Raw genomic sequence first — 19,890 nt, 5'->3', positions numbered from 1 at the left:
CCCCTAGCACAGAGTTAGTAACAAACACTATGCCCAGCTCTTCTGTGTGCACTGAGGATCTGAAATCTTCCTTCTTGAATGGCAGTCATTTACCCACTCGGCCCTTCTCCAGCCTCTGTTGTTAATGAAATTGAAAAAAAAAAGTATAAATAACAGATGAATATAAATTATCCGTTTTGTGCCATTTCAAAGAAATCATTTTCTTAATGGATACAATCCATTAAGAGAGAGATTCTGCTTCACAGAGTAGTCTAAACTTAGTTTGCAAAAGTTGAGAAAGAAAAGAGATGCATACTCCTGTTTTGATCTGCTTTACAGGCATTCCTCAGTCCCAGATGGTGTCTTAAAGTGGCTCTGACATCCTTACCAGTTTATTAGAGGCTTTGAGGCAGTGAACAGTCCAGGCTGGAATATTTCTCTGGACAAATTGCAGCCCATGTCGTTGATCTGCTTTTACAGCCAGGCTTGACACATTCACCGTCCTCTTCCTGTTCACCCACTTCCTCAGCCTCTGAGATTTACAGCTTTTCAAACTATAGCACTCTTTCCTGCCCTGTGCATTTAAGCTAAAAGCTGACCAATCTGTAATATAAAACATGGAGTTATGGTGATGAAGAAGAGGTTAAAAGCTATCACGGCAAGTCAACGTTGGGCCAGTTTGGCTGACTGATACGGTAAAATTATGTGTTGAATTAAAACATTAAAATGTTGTGGGATTAATGGAGAAAGACAAGAACATGAGGTCAGAAACAATGCTAAGTCAGCACTTTAGCAGCCTGTGGTGAGGAAGGGAAGTTTTAATAAATGTCTGTTGCAGAGGAAAAAAAATAGTAAAAGTAATTTAGTTTCTGTTTCCTTCAGGTAAGTAGAACTGTGGAATTCCCAGCCTCAAACCCAGGAAATCCATTTATTTCCGCTGTTTTGTATACAGGGGAAGAATAATGGCTGTGAAATAATTAACCGAAGGGATAGTTTTTTTTTTATTGCCTGAGATTTGGGAGGGTATGCAGTTTTTCTCATTCCATTGGTAAATGTTTCTTTTAGCATTCATTTTATTCACCAATATTATGTGTTTTGGTAGGCTTCAAAGCAGTGATGGTTCATTACAAAATAATGAGGTGAATCTCCTGCCCTTTAGCACTAAATTTTGGGTGGCTGCATGTAGCCAACAGTGGCCTTACCATTGGTAGGAGGGTTGTGGATCCTGGAATTACGCAAATGAACTCAGGTGTCTGGTTAAAATAGGACAGAGTAGGAGAGTGATCTAAGCAGAGGTCTGTAAAGTGAGTAGTTGGGAGCAGGACAGAGAAGGCTGGCGTGATGTAGCAGTGGACCTGATTGCTTGCCATGTAGGCATAGAGTTCAAGTCCAATAACTCATGGAAAAGGCAGAAGCAGGCTCCGAGGAGCTGTAATCCCAGCACTTCTGTGGGAGGGCGAGCAGGAGACATGAAGATCCCAGAGAGCTTGGGATCTAGTTTGCCTACTGTGTACCACAGAACAACAGCAAAGAAAGCCTGTTTGAAACAGGGTAGAAGATAAAGACCAACAACTAAAGTTGTCTTCTGGTCTCCACATGTATTCCATGACACACACACACTTAGGAAGTCAGTGCAAATCCAGGCAGGCATCTTCTTGGGAGGTGTGAAAAGGTTGGTGATGGCTCTGGATGAAGTTGGAGAACAGAGCGGGGTATATAGCCATGGACTCTTATGTAATGTGGACGAATACAGTAGTTTCTCTCTAGGTATGCACACACCAATGACAGCTTTGCTTTTGTTTGCGCAAGGTGAATGTTTGAACTGCACCAGTAGTCTCGATTTGCTAAGATCTGAAGCTGGAATGTACATTTCCTGGATCACCATTGGTCCTATGGGTAGAATACCCTAATTGTCCAGAGAGGATCATTAACCCTGCACAAGGAGTAAAACATGATACCCTGGTGACAGCAATATTTCTTTAATGCTCATTAATCAGATTGCTTATAAAGGAGTTTTGAGTGGTTGAATTTTGTATAGTCTCTTATACCAGAGCAATTTTATAATAGTGTTTATCTCTTTTTATTAGTAAACAGATCATTGGTACTTTGGGCCAGCTTCATAGGGTATAGTGAGATTAAAAATTATTTAAAATCTTTTAGATTTATGTCTCTAATGTCCTTATTGGTCGGTTTGTGTTACCTTCAAGCAATCTTGCAGTTAAAAATACTTTTGCTGGTGTAACCCACTGCAGCCAAAATAGAAGCATTTCTGTACATCAAGATTGACGAATAGAAACCAGGAGTCAAAGACAGTTTTTGAGTAGATAAAGCTTTATTAGTCAACAATCTCATTTGTTTATATTGTTAGTTACATTGTAGCCTTTGTGTTATAGGGAGTTGGTAGTTTCAGTGGAAAGGATGACCCACAGACCACACTGAGCTTCATCACACAAAGAGTTGTCTCTTTGTGGGAATAGCTTGGGTTCTGCTCATAACAGGTTAACAGGCTAATCCCATGACCTGCCCATAATAGGTAGAGAGGTTGACCTTATGTCCCCTTATAGCTCCTACCCATTGATCCTGTATCTACCTGTAGTGGGTAGTGAGGGGAATGGAAACACAAAGAACCATAGAAAGCAGCGAAAGCTTTTTGCCAAACAGCAGGGGGAAAAAAAACCTAACCAAAATTACTTTGTGTATTCTGTGAGACAAGTGGCTTGCGGTGATGAGGATAAAAATGCAATGTATGAAAAAGAATAGTCAGAGAATTAGCAAAACTATTTAAATAAACAAAAATCGGATCTTGGGTTGCCTTTTGAGGATTTTAAGTAGTAAAGTCATCTTTAATTGATTTTAAAATTTATGTTGCTTACATCTTGAAGCATTTAGTTTTGCTTTGTTAATAAAGAGCAGAAGTATTACTCTTACAGTGAACTAAAGAGGAACCCCTCCTCCAAATCTTCAGCAGATTTTAAATATTAGCAGATAAGTCAGAATTGATAACTGTGTACCACATACAGCAATGGCAGTTTTAAACCATATGAAGATACAGACCAAAAGTTCTCAGATTGTTTAACTCAGAAAAAGTGTGCACCCCTTCTAAACTAATGTATCCTTAACAATGTAAAATAACACTTTTAGGCATACAGCTCCGGTAATATTAAGAATATGGGAGTTTGTAAGTCTTAAAGTCAGCATGTAACACTTGATATTTCTTTCACAATTAAGCACATTTGACCCCCCACTTAAACAATTGCTTATGAAACAAAAGTCCATGTTACCCCTCCTTTCAAGAGGAACAGTACATTTTATTTTAAAAAGGCTTCTTATTGCTATAGATAATATTATTTTTATTAAAAACACAGAAAACTCAATATATTGGTATTATAATATATCTCTAATAGAAATATTTGAGAATTTATTATATATAAAATAATCAATACCACCCTCCTATAATTGGGGTCACTTTATATAAATAGCAAGTAAGAACCTATGCATGTTTAAATTTATTTATTTATTTATTTTGGTTTTTCGAGACAGGGTTTCTCTGTGTAGCTTTGGCCATCCTGGACTCACTTTGTAGACCAGGCTGGCCTCGAACTCACAGCGATCTGCCTGCCTCTGCCTCCCAAGTGCTGGGATTAAAGGCGTGCGCCACCACGCCCGGCGCATGTTTAAATTTATAGTCAGCTGCTGATATGTGAATTTTGATCATATAATTAAAAAGAGGAATAGACTAGTAGTTTAGTTTTCCCCATTTTACTTGTGAGGGAGACCACAATTGTGCCAATTTGTTAGACTGGAAGAATTTTGTCTTTGTATCTGTGTGGCCTCAAATCTCCATTGCTTTCCTTGCTATAAGGATACCTGCTCCTAATTTTCTGCTAACACACAATGTCCCTGCTTCAGCTCATGGTGGAGGGAGTGCTTCTATTCTTTCTGGAAGTCTTGAATATTCATCATATTCATAATTATAGAGAGTCTCTGAGAATTGTATAAAATAATTAAATCTCCGTGCTTCTATTGCTCCCCCGCCTCAACCCCTCAGTGTTTTCCTGGCTTCATCAGCCACCTGCGTTCTTAAAGGTAGACTGTGTGGTCCAGGCAAAGCAAGAGCTTTTCAATGTTGAATCAAACAAATGGCTCAGCACCTATGAGCCGCCTCCCCCGACGGAGAGTTTGCTTCTGTATTTAAATGCGTTGAGGATTTCAGCAGCTCTACAAGGCTGGCTCTTCAGAGACAGAAAACCTGCAGTTTATACCAGATGGGTACAGCCCTTCCTGGCAGTGCTGCAGAGATGGGATCAATCAACAACACTTCATGCTCCATTTGTCCACAAGAAACTCACCTGGGGAAGCCTGCCCAGTAGGAAACCACCTCAACATGTTTCTGTAACTACAAATTTGCCAGTTGGCATTAATCAATTGGGAAGAGACTGGAGGCTGCATTCCCTCTTCCCCCACACGCGGTTGTCTCCACTTTTCTCTCGCTGAGTGCGAACTCCTGACCAGTGCTGCGTGCTTACATATCAGGGTACTCTTTTTTCCCAGTGCTTGACTGCACTGTCCTTTTGCGGGCCTTATTTGGCAAAGACATAACATCTTCTTTTCTTTAGCGTCCTCTGTCATTGCCTTTTCTTTCCATTTTCTTTAATGAAAGTGAATCCTTCAGTTAGAGCATATTAGGTTGAGAGAGTATCCGGAGCAAAGGAGTACTGGCAACCCTTCTCTGGTCAATAACCTATGTCCAACAGAGTGATGTCTGGGGCTGAGGAAATATGTACGAAATGGGGGCTACTACAGAGGTTCGCTATGGCCTTGAAGTAACTGCTGCTTTCCCCATCTCCTGAACTGTTTCAGGTGTAAAGTGGATATCTCAGCACTCCCGCTGAGGCAAGACAACTGCTTGGAGCTGCCCCTGGAGAGCGGCCTGGGGGCTCTGCTCATGTTGATCACCCTGACGCCCTGTCCCGGAGTATCCATCTCTGATCTCTGTGTCTGCCCATTAGAGGACCCCAGTGAAAGAAAGCAGATTTCCCAGCGATATGTGAGTGCACTACCTCCCCACATTGCCCCTTTGCTCCATTTCCTGTTTCCTTTCAGCTTGCACTTTTAAGTTGAAACCAAATCTATGCATTGAAGAAAACAACAGCAACAACAACAACAACAACAACAACAACAACAACAACAACAAAAAAAAAAAAAAGGAGCGGGGACCAACAGAGATGGTTGATGCAAGTTTAATTTTGGGTTTCCGAACACAAGACAACAGACCATGAAAGGAGACCTGCGGTTTCAAAAAACAACCTTGCTGTTTCAAAAAACCAAAACAGTGTTTGGAAGTTGTAGTGGGATACTGGAAATCTCTAGGAAGACTAGGTTAGCCTGTCTGTGGAAATTTGAACAGAAAGAAGTTCAAGTGAGGAAACTGTCTAAGCAGCTATAAATGCTCAGTGTGCTTTATATAGAAGGATTTTGTAGGGTTAGGGAGCACCATGTGCCTGGATAAAGCCCAGGATAGGTGTGGAGGGCTTTACTCAGTGGTGACATCAGTGTACGGTTGTCTCTAAGTACTGCCATGTGTGGGCTGTTACGCTCAGCATCTATTTGTCTATTTGTTTCTTGTTCTGTGGCCTTCTAGTTCTCTTTATTTGCATCCCTGTTCTCATTTTTGTTTCCTCCTCTTAATAAATCAACACATGTTCTCTGTTTCTGTCTCTGGAAGAAAGCAGAGACCTGGAAATGAATCAAGATGAGTTTTTTTAATTCAGTTAGCACATTGTTCTCAGGATAGAGTTTGGCGCCTCCAGAAGCATTCACTATGCATACGTTGAATGCAATTGGTGAATTGAATAATTCTCAATCTTCAGGAGGGAAAATTCTAGACCTACATCTCATGTCAGTGCAGAGTCTGCCTGCCAGTTTGCTCTAGTCTGAGGAAGTCTGGCCAGAGTTCATTGCTGACCTCTTCTCTGAACACTTTATATAGGTGAACAGAAGATAGAAATGAATCCTTTCTTCAAGTGGGCTGTGAAATTTGTGCAGCCCACTTATATCTATAAAAACAATATGTTGGCATCATAGTGGCTGCTTTGAATAATGTTTTAGGATTTGAGGCCACTAAGAATGTGGGCACCGTAGTTGTTTTGGTTTTTTTATTTTTTATTTTTCTGTGAGCTGGCATGTGTGTGTGAGAAAGAAAGAATCCACTGTTACACTGTCTTTATGTACAGTGTGGGCTGGCCTAGAATTTACTGTGTAGTCCAGGCTTGCCTCATATTTTGGTCCTCCCATTTCAGTCTCAACATTAGGATTACAGGTAGATGTGCCCAACACCCTGGCAAAGCAGTGATCTCTAGAAAGCATTTCTACCTTCACAGTATAGAAATAGTCATCTCAAAAGATTCCATATAAGTCAGAAACTAGCTGGCTCATTTGTTTATGATTAAAATACACAGGGACAATGCCTTTCATAGGTTCTTAGAGCTGACACAGATGAGGTTAGGCTAAATGTGTTTAATATTAAGTTTTTGTTGTTTTACCCCCACATGCCCAAATAGGAAGGGTTTTATTGTTATCTTCTGAGGTACTACAGTCTGATTATCCCAGCCTTTAACTATTTAAAAAGGATGGCAACAGTATTAAAGGTTTGGAAACTGCAATATTTTTTTTTTCAATAGAAGCATGAGACTAGGTACCTGCTTATCCCTGGTGCATAGGTTTTTAAGGATGCCACGTGCTTAGAGACATGCAAATACTGTTGTGTATGTCTGCTTCAGAATCACAAGTAGTTGTAGTAAACGCGCTTGGTCTATGGATCGTGCTAATTAAAGACTAAAGCGGAAGTGCCTACAGGGTGGCACCAGAAGCCCAGCTTTTCATTTAATGAATGGAACAAGTTGGGTCATAGATCAGAAGCCTCGGTTTCTTTCCATCCCGATTTCTTTCCCTTGGTAGCAAGCATTTATGACGGGATGAGCGTTAGTGCTATGGTATCCATAAAATTTATAGAATAACAAGATCAGCTTGATATTGCCTTTAAAGGTGATTTAAAAGTTGCGTTAATGAGAAAAGGCAGGGGAGAATGAATGTAATTCCACCCACACATTTTCCCAGTGGGTTATCGATGCTAGCACCAGGGGGCGACGTTAAAAGCAGATTGTGTGTGCTTCTAATTTGTTTATTTTGAGGCTGCAGTTAATTAATTCTCAGTCAATTTTCTTCTAATCTGGCTGTGATACATGCCTAACGGCCCTGGTGCTTGACATGAGACAGCTTTGCAACTCTTCTAAGAATTTTTTTTTTTTTTTTTTTTTTGGCAAGGGGAAGACAAATCTGGAACATACTTCTAGGGGGAACAACTTCAAAATAAATGCATGAGGAAGCCACTCTGACTTGTGTTTGTCCGTCTCCACAGGCCTTACAGAACTCACTGAAGGATATGAAGGACGTAGGCATTCTACAGGTGAAGGTTCTAAAGGCTGCGGACCTCTTGGCTGCGGATTTCTCAGGTAAAGAACACAGGCCCTTTCACTCACTATGTTTGATATCGTTGTTTATCTTGCTTCAAAGTGAGCGTCAGGCAGAGCAAGACCTAGTAAATAGAAGTAACTACCACATTCCTTTGAATAAAGCAATAGGAGGGAAAACACACACATGGGAGCCATTGTTTTCTTACAATGTAGACTATTCACAAAATAATTTCTTTTCAAATAATTTTACTCAGATGCATTCATGTGGTTGTTCATTTGGGATTCTGAATACTAATGGACTGATAGCCTTCCAGTCAGCTTTTGTTCTTATAAAGGCCTATTTAGGCCCTGTGTTGCTACCGTCCCTTCAATGGCTCCTGCTGCCCCGCCCTTTCACCTTTTCACAGGATCACTTGCTGTATGAGTGCCCAGAATCAAAGCCCTGGCAGTGCTTTCCACATCCTGTTGCCCGTTAGGAACACTTCCGGTGCTTTGTGACTTGAGCTTTCAGGTGGAGGTCTGAGTGGGCCTTCTTCACACTGTAGTGGGACTCGACAGCATGGAGAGTCTTCCAGCCATAACGAAGCCTGATCAATCTTTTCCCACTCATTTTCACATTACACCAACTGCAAGTGACTGGCTCGTGGTGTTTAATCACCTGGGTTTACAGGCAGTGTGAACTACCTGCTGTGGGTGCTTGGAGCAGAAGTGTCTTCTGGGAGAGCGGAAAGTGCTCAACTTTGGAGCCATCTCTCCAGCTCTACTTTCTGCTTTAAGAAGCTGAAAACTCATGAGACCAACTTTGTTGAAGAAACTTAAACTTGACATGAATTTTAATTTTTAAGCACAGCCTATGTCCACAATTATGGAAAATAGGAACTTTATTTTAAGAAGTTTATATCCTGCCCCAGAGAATGAGAAGAAAGGACTACTATGTAGTTTTATGAAGTGATTTATCTCCACCCCAGGAATGTCACAGCAAATAGACTTTAAGATGTGTTTTTATGACCTAGTAAAAGATAGTAATTTTAAGCTTTATAGATAAAATAGTCAAAATAATACTTTTTTACGCACATACTTATGCCTAGTGTGTATTTGCACGTACATGGGTGCATTTCTGTGCAAGGGTACATGAGCATGTGCCCCCCCCCCCCGTGTGTGTGTGTGTGTGTGTGTGTGTGTGTGTGTGTGTGTGTGTAGTCCTGAGGCTGACATGGGGTATCATCCTAAATTGCTGTCCACTTTAGCTACTGAGGCAGGGTTCCTTGTTAACCACCAAGCTCACTGATTTGGCTGTTCTGCTTAGCTTATGCCAGGGACTGCCTGTCTCTGCCTCCCTTATGCTAAGATTGCATCCCTGTTTTAACACAGTTTACATGGTTTCACAGGTCAAAACTCTGGTCCCCACGTGTGTGTAGTCAAAACTCTGGTCCCCACACATGTAGTGGCTCTTCACTTAATGAGCCATCTTCTTCCCCATCAAATGAATACTTGTACAATTCATTAATATGAGTTGAAAACGTAATTGTTTATACTTTATGCCCAGCATTAGTCAGTCAATTTTGCTTTGCTGTGGCTGATCAGAAATGAAAAATTTACCTGCACAAAACCGGCCACTAGCGGAGAAGCTATTGACATGTGATAGCTTCTAGAAGAGAGAGAGAGTGAGTGTTTTTTAGTGATGTGACCCCTGGTTGGCTTACCACACTCCAGGGTAGGCCTCATTGCCAATGTCATCTGGGCAGCACAAACTGGACTCAAGTGGAGAAAGCAAAGACTCCAAGTTGGGTAGGTAGGGAGGAGGTCAGGGTCGAGAGGATGGATGTGCGCACAGTAGGGATAGTGGATCGGATCAAACTATATAATGATATTCTCATATAATTAATGAGGTATCTAAAAATAATGAGTATTTATTCTGTATTCCAGCAATGTTATCTAAAGGATGATTGTCATTTTAGACATGGTGAAAAAGGACTTTTCTTTCCTTTTCACATCTGTCTGTCTGTCTGTCCATCAGTCTATTTAATGATGGCTTATTACTTGAAATAATGCTATAGAACTAGGGGACCTGGAACTCTTGAGTTTGTCTTCCCTGATAAAGAACTCTGGATGAGGCGGAAGCTGGAGGGGTGCTGAACGTGGTGACCAGGGGTCCCTGTTGCTGTGGAAAGAAAAGGAATGCATGACGAAAGCTGCTGGCAGCTCTCTGACTCGATGGTCACCCTTCTCTCTGTCAGAAATAATGGAAATATGAGCCTCTCCAAACTCTCATCAAATTAAAATACTCATAATTTGTTATTAATGATTATATAGTTACATGGAATTAAAATGAAAAACTGTTAGCATTTTAGAATAGTGGGATAAAATATATGCAGTCGAGTGGCGTTTTCATAAAACATTTTGCTACATGGAGAGCCAAATCATTGGATAGCCTTTTAGATGTCACATAGGTATCAGTAACTGTGTGTGTCTGTCGTCAAATTTAAGACACTTGCATCTGCTAAAGGCATGGAGCCTGTGGCATATACTTACGTTTTGATTACTGCATTCTTGAAGGAGTTTTAAATTTTATTTATTATCCAAGGTGTGTGTGTGTGTGTGTCTGTGTATATGCACTTGTTGGAGCCGCAAGTTCTGTCACCCACTGAGCCATCTTGCCAGCCCTATTAGTGCATTCTTTTGTACACTAACATGGAGAGTGGTTAATGCTATTCATTATGAATACATTTAAATTTCCCGGTATCTTGCTTTTTTATCTTATTCCATTTCTTTTATAGAATCGCTGCCATTTCTTTGTGTAGAAGTGAAGGCAGCTGGGGACAGAGGAGGAGCTCAGGTCCTATGCTGGGCTAATTTGCATGAAGCTCTGGGCTCCATCTCTAGCAGTGCATAAACCAGCTGTGGAAGTGCAAGGCAGTAGTCCCAGCACTGGGCAGGTGAGGGCATGGAGTAGGGAGCTGCCTATAGCCCTGCACTAGGCAGACAGCTCAGGGCCAGCAGGGATCACAGGAGAGCCTGTATCTGAGAGAAAAGATGCAAATGCGTACATTATCTGGAAGCCAGGTGTGATTGAACACACCTAAACATGCCCACCCTTAGAAGAGTAAGAATATGAGAACAGAGGACAACTCTGAAGCCAGGCTGGCTTACACAGGGAGACTGTCGTAGAACCCATCTGTCTCTTTAAAAATTGGTGAAAGCTATTTTTAATGCCCCGAGGTTCATGCTAACATTAGCGCTATACATCATAAGTATTTATTCTAATGAGGAGCCTGTCATATATGCTTATAAGCTTGTTTTCACAAATTCTGCGAGCTCAGAGTAACCTCGTTCTTTAAAGCAGTGGCTTACACAGGCTGGTGTCATGATTTCCATAGTAACCAGCCTTGAGTCATGAAACAAATGATCGACTCAAGGTGAACAGAGCTCTGTGTAATGCTTGATAAGAGAAGCATAGTTTACTCAGCATAAAACTCAACTGTTTAGAGGAAAAAAAAAATAAACTCATAGCTTAATGACTTGAAAGGGTGTCAGAGAGCCCCTCCCCTCCTAAACAAACAAAGCTGAGATAATGACAAGAGGACCCAGTTCCCTAGCCACAGTAGAACCCTCAACAAAGATTAACGCTGTGTGTTCTTATCTGTCTGGGGCGACATGTAAATGCATGGGTAAAGTTAAAGAATAATGCAAATTGTCTCATAGACTATCCAAAGATAATCAGGTATGCGGTGTGTCAGTAGAAAAGGCATTTGGGGACCGAAGACTTTCCCAGCCAGAATTGTCCATTCAGAACCCTTCTCTTACATCTGAGAGACATCAGTGATGGTGAGAAGGAAGGAGTCTTGGATGCTCAGCCCATGATGGTCTAACTGTTCAGGAGAGTCTCAGTACGATGTGGGGTGGTTCAAATGGAGGAGTCAGTTTCACAGTCAGTGTAGCAACCACCACGGTTACCCTTTGCACAACCACCCCAGGCCGAGGTTCGACATCTATCCCTGATTCCCCTCTCTCTCATACACGTCTGCCTTCCTGTCAGTTAAGTATTCCCTTCCTAGATTTCATAATTTTCCTTTTAAAATATTCTTTAGATGAGATTTAAAAAAAAAAAAAATCTCCCCATGCCTTATTCCTGATGTGTCAACTCTGTGAGTGGCACTTGGTTGGCCCATGCATTGCATTCAAAAATATAAGTAGAAGATCGTGAGAGTTTTCTTTGCAAGAATGATCAATCTATACCTAGGCAAGAACAGAATGGTGCGGCATAGTTGGATGGTGCAGAGTGGTTGCCCCTGTGCTGCGCATGCTCACTTTCTGCAATGCAGTCCTATCATTTCGCTAACCTGTGTGCGTGGAGAAGCTGGGCACACACGGGAGGCACTGGGTGACCAGGATCTGGAATTACTATCTTCACCCAGTGTTGGCATCTACTTGCCCTTCAACAGTCTCACATAGAATTTTACTTCATTCTCGAGAGTTTTCAACATATTTTGTCATAAGAAAAACTTGCCACGGGCCACAAAAGGTTCCCAAATATATCTGCCAAATTAAATAATCTCCAAGTGCATCTGTCAGAGGAATGTCAAGGGCAGCACGGCTTTGAGCAAGAAATGCCTGTTTTCGCTATGAGATAACCTTGTTAGATGAATAAGTTAGGCCCAGTGTCATGGCCTGATGCAGACCCAGGATACAGAAGTGTGTTGGATTGCATGCCGCTTCTGCTTTTCAGGGAGCGTAGTTTGCCTTCCCTGCAGTTTTTTTTTTTTTTTTTTAAGTTTTCCTCAACTTGTGCAAAGTCAGCATGATAGCTGTGTGGTGACATTTAAGCTTTTACCACTCAGTGTCTCCACTAGGTGGACAGATGTCTAGGGACATAGGATCTGCAGGTGGTGCAAGTGTGTGTGTGTGTGTGTGTGTGTGTGTGTGTGTGTGTGTGTGTGTGTGTGTGTGTGTGTGTGTGTTGTTTTTGTGCCTTCTCCCCCTCCTCTACTTCAGAATTACAGATATAGGGGGTGGTGTGGAAGAACCTTGCTGAATCAAGGAGGGGCACTCACTGTGCTGGTTCCTTGGCTGTGCCATCAGGAAAAGCTCTTGGCACATCCAACAGGTGGCGCTCTTCTCCCATTACTTTGTTAACACACTCTGCTCATAAGACAGTGCATACACCTTCCCGCGTGGCTAAACCATGTACCTGAGTAAGCCTACACAGTTCACTGATGTCCTTATTGATGATGACAATCAATGCATGTGTTTTCCCCCTGATTTTTGTGGCTATTGCTTCTCATTTAAACTCCCTTTTTGTTATGGAATGGGGCACACACACACACACATAAAAACATACATACACACACACACACATATAAAAACACACACACACACACACACACACACACACACACACACACACACACACAATGCCAGATATTAAATGGTTCTCCCACTCACTGGCCTTGGATCTACTGTGAATCTTCTTGAGTATTTCTAGGGTTAAATTAAAACCTAAATGAACATGCCTAGTCTACATTTTATATTCAGTAAGTTATTTTTCCCAATCTTTATTACATTTGTTTTATTAGTGTGTAACTGACTTATGGAAAACGTCAAATACTGCCTTCTTAACGTATTGTCTATAACTTCCTTTAATTTTAGAGCCTGGAATTATTAAGCATTCAAATCACTTTTAGCTTTTTAATCACTTTTAGAAATCTACAGTTCTCACTCTGGAATGCTTTATTCTTGTTATTTTCATTTATTATTTGCTGAAAATGAAAAAAAGTTCCACAGTAAGGAAATTCTTGTGCTAAGCTGGCTGACACCTGCATTTCACATTTTGATAATCTGGATAATAATTTTATCTGTACAAAACTCTTCATGGGCTCATCAAATATTTACATATATAAGTCTTTTCCACAAAACCATTGACTAGAACACCACATTGAAACCTCACAATACAGAGTAGAAATCATCCAGTCATATGCTTGCAATACTGACTTTTGAAGCATTTTATAAATCATAACAGTGCAGTTTTTGTTGTGTCGTGTTTAGTTTTTTTTTTTTTTTTTTTTTTTTTTTTTTTTACAAATTCACTGTATCAGAAGAGCAGGCCTGTAGTTATTGTTCACTGGGAATTTTAACCCACATGTCCATTTTATGGTTTATTTTCATTGTCTGTCTCTGGGAGCTGTATCCATAGCAATACTTTTCCTCTTAAAGATGTCCTATTTTCAGGGTGATGACTATAATTGGAATTTCTAGAAGCTTCATGGTAGTGATTGAATGCTTTTAATTTTCATGAGATCCTCCTGGACAGCTGAGCCCAAATCGAGGACTTTTGAAAAACACATTAAAAACTATATAAATCTGCCTTTGGCAGCCTGTGTCTTTTAACTGTCTGCCAAAGAACGTGGACACCAGTTGAATAAAGTTTGAGAGGATATAGAAGCTTTGCCAGTCGTAACTTAATGGTGCCACAAGTGCCACTGAATCCTGCTGGTGTGTGGCATCCAGTGAGTTAGCGTGAGTCACTTGGGTTGTAGAGGCAGGGCTCATAGTCTATCCTAACTTAGTTCAGTATGTATTTCTGTGTGAGCCCTGTGATATCCTCATGGGATAGAGGGGGCAGGAACTACTCCCCACCCTCAGCACCAGCAGCTGGATTATCATTTTGTGCTGTAGTTAGTGCTGAGATGCACTGAGGAGCATCTGACAAGTGTCCTATAGAAGGCCATGTATAAAATGAGGTGGAGAGCTGAGAAGGAGCTGCCAAGGCAGAAACAAGGGCCGAGGAGCATTTCCCAGCTCCCAGCCTGCATGCGCAGCCGTGTCAAGGCTGGGAGGGATCAAGTGAGACTAGAAAATAGATCCCTTAGGGGAACTTTTCAGGGATGAGGCTAGTGTCTGAGGTGAGAGTGGACCACTTGGAATCAGACAAAGAAATTTGGAAAATTAAGGCGAAAGGAGTGGCGCAACCTGATATAAACTTACAAGGTTGTATCCCAGCAGCTGAGAGGAGGAAGGCTCCTGCAGAGGAGCGAGGCTGTGAAATGTAGGGCAGGTTCAGAGGATGTTGGCATGTTTCGGAACTTGGATAGTGCAGAAGGAAAACTAAGAGGAAAAACGACTTCCATTATGGCCATTGGTGTTCAATGTGTATGTTGGGATACTATACTTCCAGAAACTTAGCTTAATGACTTTCCAGAAAAATGAAGTCCCCTTTGCCTTTGCTGTCTGAATGTGGCCCTGACTTGTTCTAGATCATTGTTACACCCAAGCAAAGAGGCTGTTGTCCACATAGTGCTCAGGAAGTTACACTTTTTCCTAGAGGAGTCTGTGACCTACTTGGAAAGGCAGGGTATATGTGAAAAATCCCAGAAGGGCTGGAGATGAATGTTTTCCTCTGAGGTGCTGGTGGTGGTGATTGCAAACTGTGGGTGTCATAAATATCTGTCCATTAATGAGCAGATGTACTACTATACAGGAGGCATTATGAAACCTAAACCAATTGCTGTAGGAGTTTGGGGGTCTCCCTGGAGATCGGAGGAGGAGTCCCGTAAAGAGTTTGTGTTTGAGTTAGACACAGCATGAGGGAGAGCTGCCAGGACATTGCAAGCACAGTTGTTCCCCATACAAAGTAGAGAACACAAAGGAACCATGTGCCTCTGGGAGCCGGGCGGAATGGATAGCCCAGTGGGGTGAGTGGTGGGACAGAGAGATCCCCACCCCCCCGCCTCCTTGCTCGAGAGTTGATGAGTAGAAGGGAAATCAGGACGAATTACAAGGGGGCGAATTTCAGAAATGATGATTAAATTTTGTTTTCAGTATTTGGTAATCAGGTTTACAAACCAATGGGAAGGAATCGTGAAACCAGAGTTTCCAGACACGTTAAATGGCTGTCTCCCCTGCCCATCCTCCCCAGCTCTCCCTTACACCTTGCCTCAGCAATTATCCATCTCCAGAGTCCCTTCTTCCAGTTTGGCCCCTTGTTTGGAGCCACTCATATGTGGACGCTCGGGCTGCTGGATGGGTTAAATAAACCTCATGAAGAGCACACCGGTCCCGACATTCGAGCCAGACCTTGCATGTCCTGGTTGCCACTGTCTGCATGTTCACAGTTGTTCCTTTACACGTATAGACAGTAAATTCTCGTTAATTTCAGGGTTCCTTCTCCAACCCCAGGATCTAAGTAAGGGTGATGAACCCCCTTGTATAAAATGTGTATACTTTATAAAACGATGCGTATGCATTCTCCCAGATGCATCAAGTAACTAACCTCTGTCTTATTAACACCTGATACAGGAGGAATGGTGTGTAAATGGTGACAGAGATGTCTCTATTCAAACAGGTGAAGCTATCATGGGCATAATCACATATCAGATGGCTAATGCTTGTTACACCCATCACATAGGGTAGGCCAACTGTACCTGTGTGTACATAAACACCTTCCTGATGAACTCGTCCACAACTCCTCAGGAAGGATCCATTCATTTCTGTTACAAAGTCCCTTCCTCTGGGGAGAGCCGTTGCAGGTAGAGGCTCTTGGTAAGCTTTGTGTATCCGTGTCTTGGCCAGTGCTAGCAATGGAGTAGACATCAGAAAATAGCTATCAAATGGCTGATATTATTTCCAAAATACCAACATCTGACATCGGTAGCATCAGAATAAAGATAAACTGTCAAAATGCAAAATTCTTACTTAACCATTTGAGAGAGATAAATGGATTTTAAGTTGGTACCGCAAAATGAGAGCTATTGAGTGACACCCCTCATCAAGAACCTGAGCCTCTAACGTCATGGCTGTCACTTGGTGTGCATCTCCTTAGGCTAGGGGTCATCTAGAAGCTCAGCAACAAAACAGGGTGTAATGAAATGGGCCAAAGGATTTCATTTGGCCAGCCGTTGTTCTCTTAGTATCGTTGGGAAACATCTGGATAGTGCATTTTTATGAGAGAGCACTGTTCTCAGTAAAAAATATTCATCATTTAAATCTTGGAGAACCTGTCTCTCTGAAACCTTATAGAAGAAAGAAACTAATCCACACAAAGTGTCCATAAATGACTCTGTAAGCATGGTCCTGTCTTTGTTTCCACTTCTCTCTGCCTGTTTATACTGTAATATTAATAAATGCAGCATTTTAATGAGCTTTGACTGAACTATCTTCAGAGAGTTAGTGCTATAGGCTCCTTGGGGACACATAACTGAAGTTCCTGAGTTCTGGAGAGGAGTGTGCTCCTCATTAGCTAGGACAGCCAGGCACAGGCCTGCTCTGGAGAGCTGGGCACAGCCCGAGCCCACCTGTGCCTCTGCAGGACTGCGCTGTCTCTGCCCTGCTGTGTACCAACCACGGGGCTTTCATTAAAAGTGTCAGGTGCTTTCCCCAGAGCCAGTGCTGATGGCATGTCATGCTGCTGTCTCTGGAGGAGCAGTCCTGACACCTACTAATAGTCTGACAAACAGTTAAGTAGCTGTTCCAACTCAGGTTGAGGAGGGGGTGTGCTGCTGCACCTGAGCCTTGCAGCCAGGACCAGTGTCTCCCTTGCAGTCCATGCTGAGGACGGGGCATGCCTTTCTGCCCCAGCAGGTTTCTCCTCCACTTTTTCTGTAGAAGACTTTGCCAGGGGAACCTGATCACAAGTCAGCAAGACTAGCTACTGGTGGCTTTCAGAATCAGTGGCATTTTGCCTGGCCCTCTGTGTTCCAGGTGTCTTGCATCATATGCTTGGAGAACAGATTAAAGCCATTTTCATGCATGGAATTCTTTTTTTTTTTTTTTTTTTTAAGATCTTTATTTATTATGTATACAGTGCTCTGCCTGCATGTACACCTGCAAGCCAGAAGAGGGCATCAGATCACATTATAGATGGTTGTGAGCCACCATGTAGTTGCTAGGAATTGAACTCAAGACTCTTAACCTCTGAGCCATCTCTCCAGCCCCCATGCATGGAATTCTAAAAGCCAGAATTGACAGCAGAAGCAGCCACAGTCAGGATTTAGGGACAAGAATGACTTCTTGGGACCAGAATCCTGGACAAGCAGAGGCCAATCTAGGCTTTTCGTGTGGAGAAACTGGTCTACTAAACAAAGTTGTCTTGGTTGATAGTGTTTTTAGCCTGGTTTTCCATCCTTTTCAGGAACTCAGAGGACTGGTGTTATTTGATTACATCTCTGTGGAGGGGAGACTGGTCCTGCCCAATGTTCGTAGCTGAGGACTGCAACACTTCTATTTATGTCCGTGGCTACATCAGTCTAAGAGCAACGGAAATTATGCAATTAACTTTGAAAAGCGTCTTCTAGGCTTGTAAGGGTCCAAGGCCGTGAGTCAGTGCAATGCCACTGGAGGTCTCCTGTTTAATACTAGTCCTGACTTATGTTTTACATTTTATCTTTAAAAACATTTTTTTTATATCTTATCCATGTATGGGGCTCTAGGACAAGTTAAACTCTGTAGGGGTGTCCAGGGCCTTAGCACTCTTGGTTAATTACTAAGAGAATTGGATATAAGCTCAGCAAATTGAAGGGTTGGCCAAGAGATCAGGAGGCCTGAGCATGCTCTATGGTAGGTCCTGGCTATTTGTTAAGGAACAGCTGTTTTTAAGGTCCCTGTCATGCATGCCTCGCTGATGTCATATGGTCACCATATAGCCATTTTTCCCCCTTACAGATTAAATCTTAGGCCTTCCTGCTAGGCTCCGTAGAAGGTTAAATATAAGGAGTGAGGTAATTGTGTGTGTGTGTGTGTGTGTGTGTGTGTGTGTGTGTGTGTGTGTGTGTGTGTGTGTATCTAACCCAGAACCTTCCTGGGATTCTCTTGCCTCTGCTACCCGTTTTGCCCATGTTTGTGTGGATCCTGGAGAATTGATCTCAAGATATCCATCCCTTCCAGCCCTGTGGGTTGAATATGTAAAGTTAAAGATAAGCTCTGACCTTACTTACTAAATTATGCTTTGTGTGTTTCATAGCATCACAAACGTTAGCATATGCAGACTCATACTGAAAAGTTAGGTCATGCCTACTCATTCACTTAGGACAGTGGTATAGTTCCTAAGAGCATTTTCATATATATCATCAGCCTACTGAAAGTCAGTGTTTGCAGGTTGGGCTAAGTGACTTGATGTTCTGGGGTGGGTTGGCAGAGGAGGGGAAATAGGAGGAAGAGAGAGGGAGGGAGGTAGTTGGAGGAGAGGAGGGAGGGAGCTACAATCAGGTTGTAAAGTGAATAAATACATTTTTTTTTAATTGAAAAATAAAGTGTTTTCATTAGTTTCCAGTTATAGGAGAGTAATTATCTATGTTGACTTGAGGAGTGTTTAGGCAGGTATCAGGGTTAAGCTTTAAATAAGCTGCTTTTAATTGGCATATGATCAAAGCGTGATAGAATATGGCGTTTTGGTATGTTTGTCCATGATGTCATAAATAAATCAGCATATGTGTTCCATGTCTCTCACTTCATACATCAGTATTTTTTGGATCAGAAGATCCAAAATCCTTTTCTCTAGCTTTATTAAACGATTATATATTTATATATATATATATATATGTATTCATATATATATACCTGTATATGTATATGGATTTTTTGTTTGTTTGTTTTTGGTCTTTTGAGACAGGGTTTCTCTGTGTAGCCTCGGTTGTCCTAGACTCACTTTGTAGACCAGGCTGGCCTCCAACTCACAGAGATCCACCTGCCTCTGCCTCGCGAGTGCTGGGACTAAAGACGTGCGCCACCATGCCTGGCTTCTATTAAAATACTTGATACAGTATTATTAGCTCTAGTTAGCATACTGTACAAGAGAACACCAACATTCATCTCTCCTGTCCAACTACAACCTTGTACTTATGCACAAATCTCTCTGAATCCACCCTCCCTTTTCCTTCTCTCACATCTTATAGCCACTCTTTCACTACACTGCCTCCTGCTTTGGGAGGATTTGTTTTTATTTATTTATTTATTTTTTACATATATGGGTGTTTTCCTGTAAATATGCCTTTGTGCTGTCTGCTTGCCTGGTGCCTGTGCAGGCCCAAAGATGGTATCAGATATCCCGGAACTGGAATTGGTTGTAAGCTGCCTTACGGGTGCTGGGAATTAATCCAGAGTCCTTTGCAAGAGTTGCCAATGATCTTGATGGATGAGCCAGCTCACCAGTCCTAACTCTACTTCTTGATTCTACCTATGCTGTATGTGAACGAGACCTTGTAGTAGTTATTTTTCTGTGAATTATATAACCTATTACCCTACAGGCTCCTCTGCACTACTGTAAATGACATGATTTATGTAAATCATCTTCATGGTATAGTCTTCTTTGTGGCTGTATATTATTCCATTGTCTATACAAACTCCATTTGCTTCCTATGCTTGTCAGCTAATAGACACCCATGCTGTCTGCACCTTTGGCTGTTGTGAGGAATGCTGCAATGGACACCATACTTCAGAGGCTGAAACCATT

At 42.0% G+C, this 19,890-nt stretch overlaps 1 protein-coding gene across 1 annotated transcript in view; it reads left to right on the top strand.

Moving 5' to 3' along the window:
• The window catches only part of Mctp2 (multiple C2 and transmembrane domain containing 2), a 224,255-nt gene that overhangs the window by 100,209 nt on the left and 104,156 nt on the right, over positions 1-19,890 (top strand). Inside the window, exons 11-12 of the mRNA XM_051148727.1 lie at positions 4,840-5,026; positions 7,397-7,490. Coding sequence (XP_051004684.1) covers positions 4,840-5,026; positions 7,397-7,490 — 281 coding nt within the window. The remainder of the gene's footprint in view (positions 1-4,839; positions 5,027-7,396; positions 7,491-19,890) is intronic.

The sequence above is a fragment of the Acomys russatus genome, chromosome 7 (genome assembly GCF_903995435.1).
Source record: "Acomys russatus chromosome 7, mAcoRus1.1, whole genome shotgun sequence".
NCBI lineage: Eukaryota > Metazoa > Chordata > Mammalia > Rodentia > Muridae > Acomys > Acomys russatus.
This window is presented reverse-complemented; position numbering and strand designations above follow the sequence as displayed.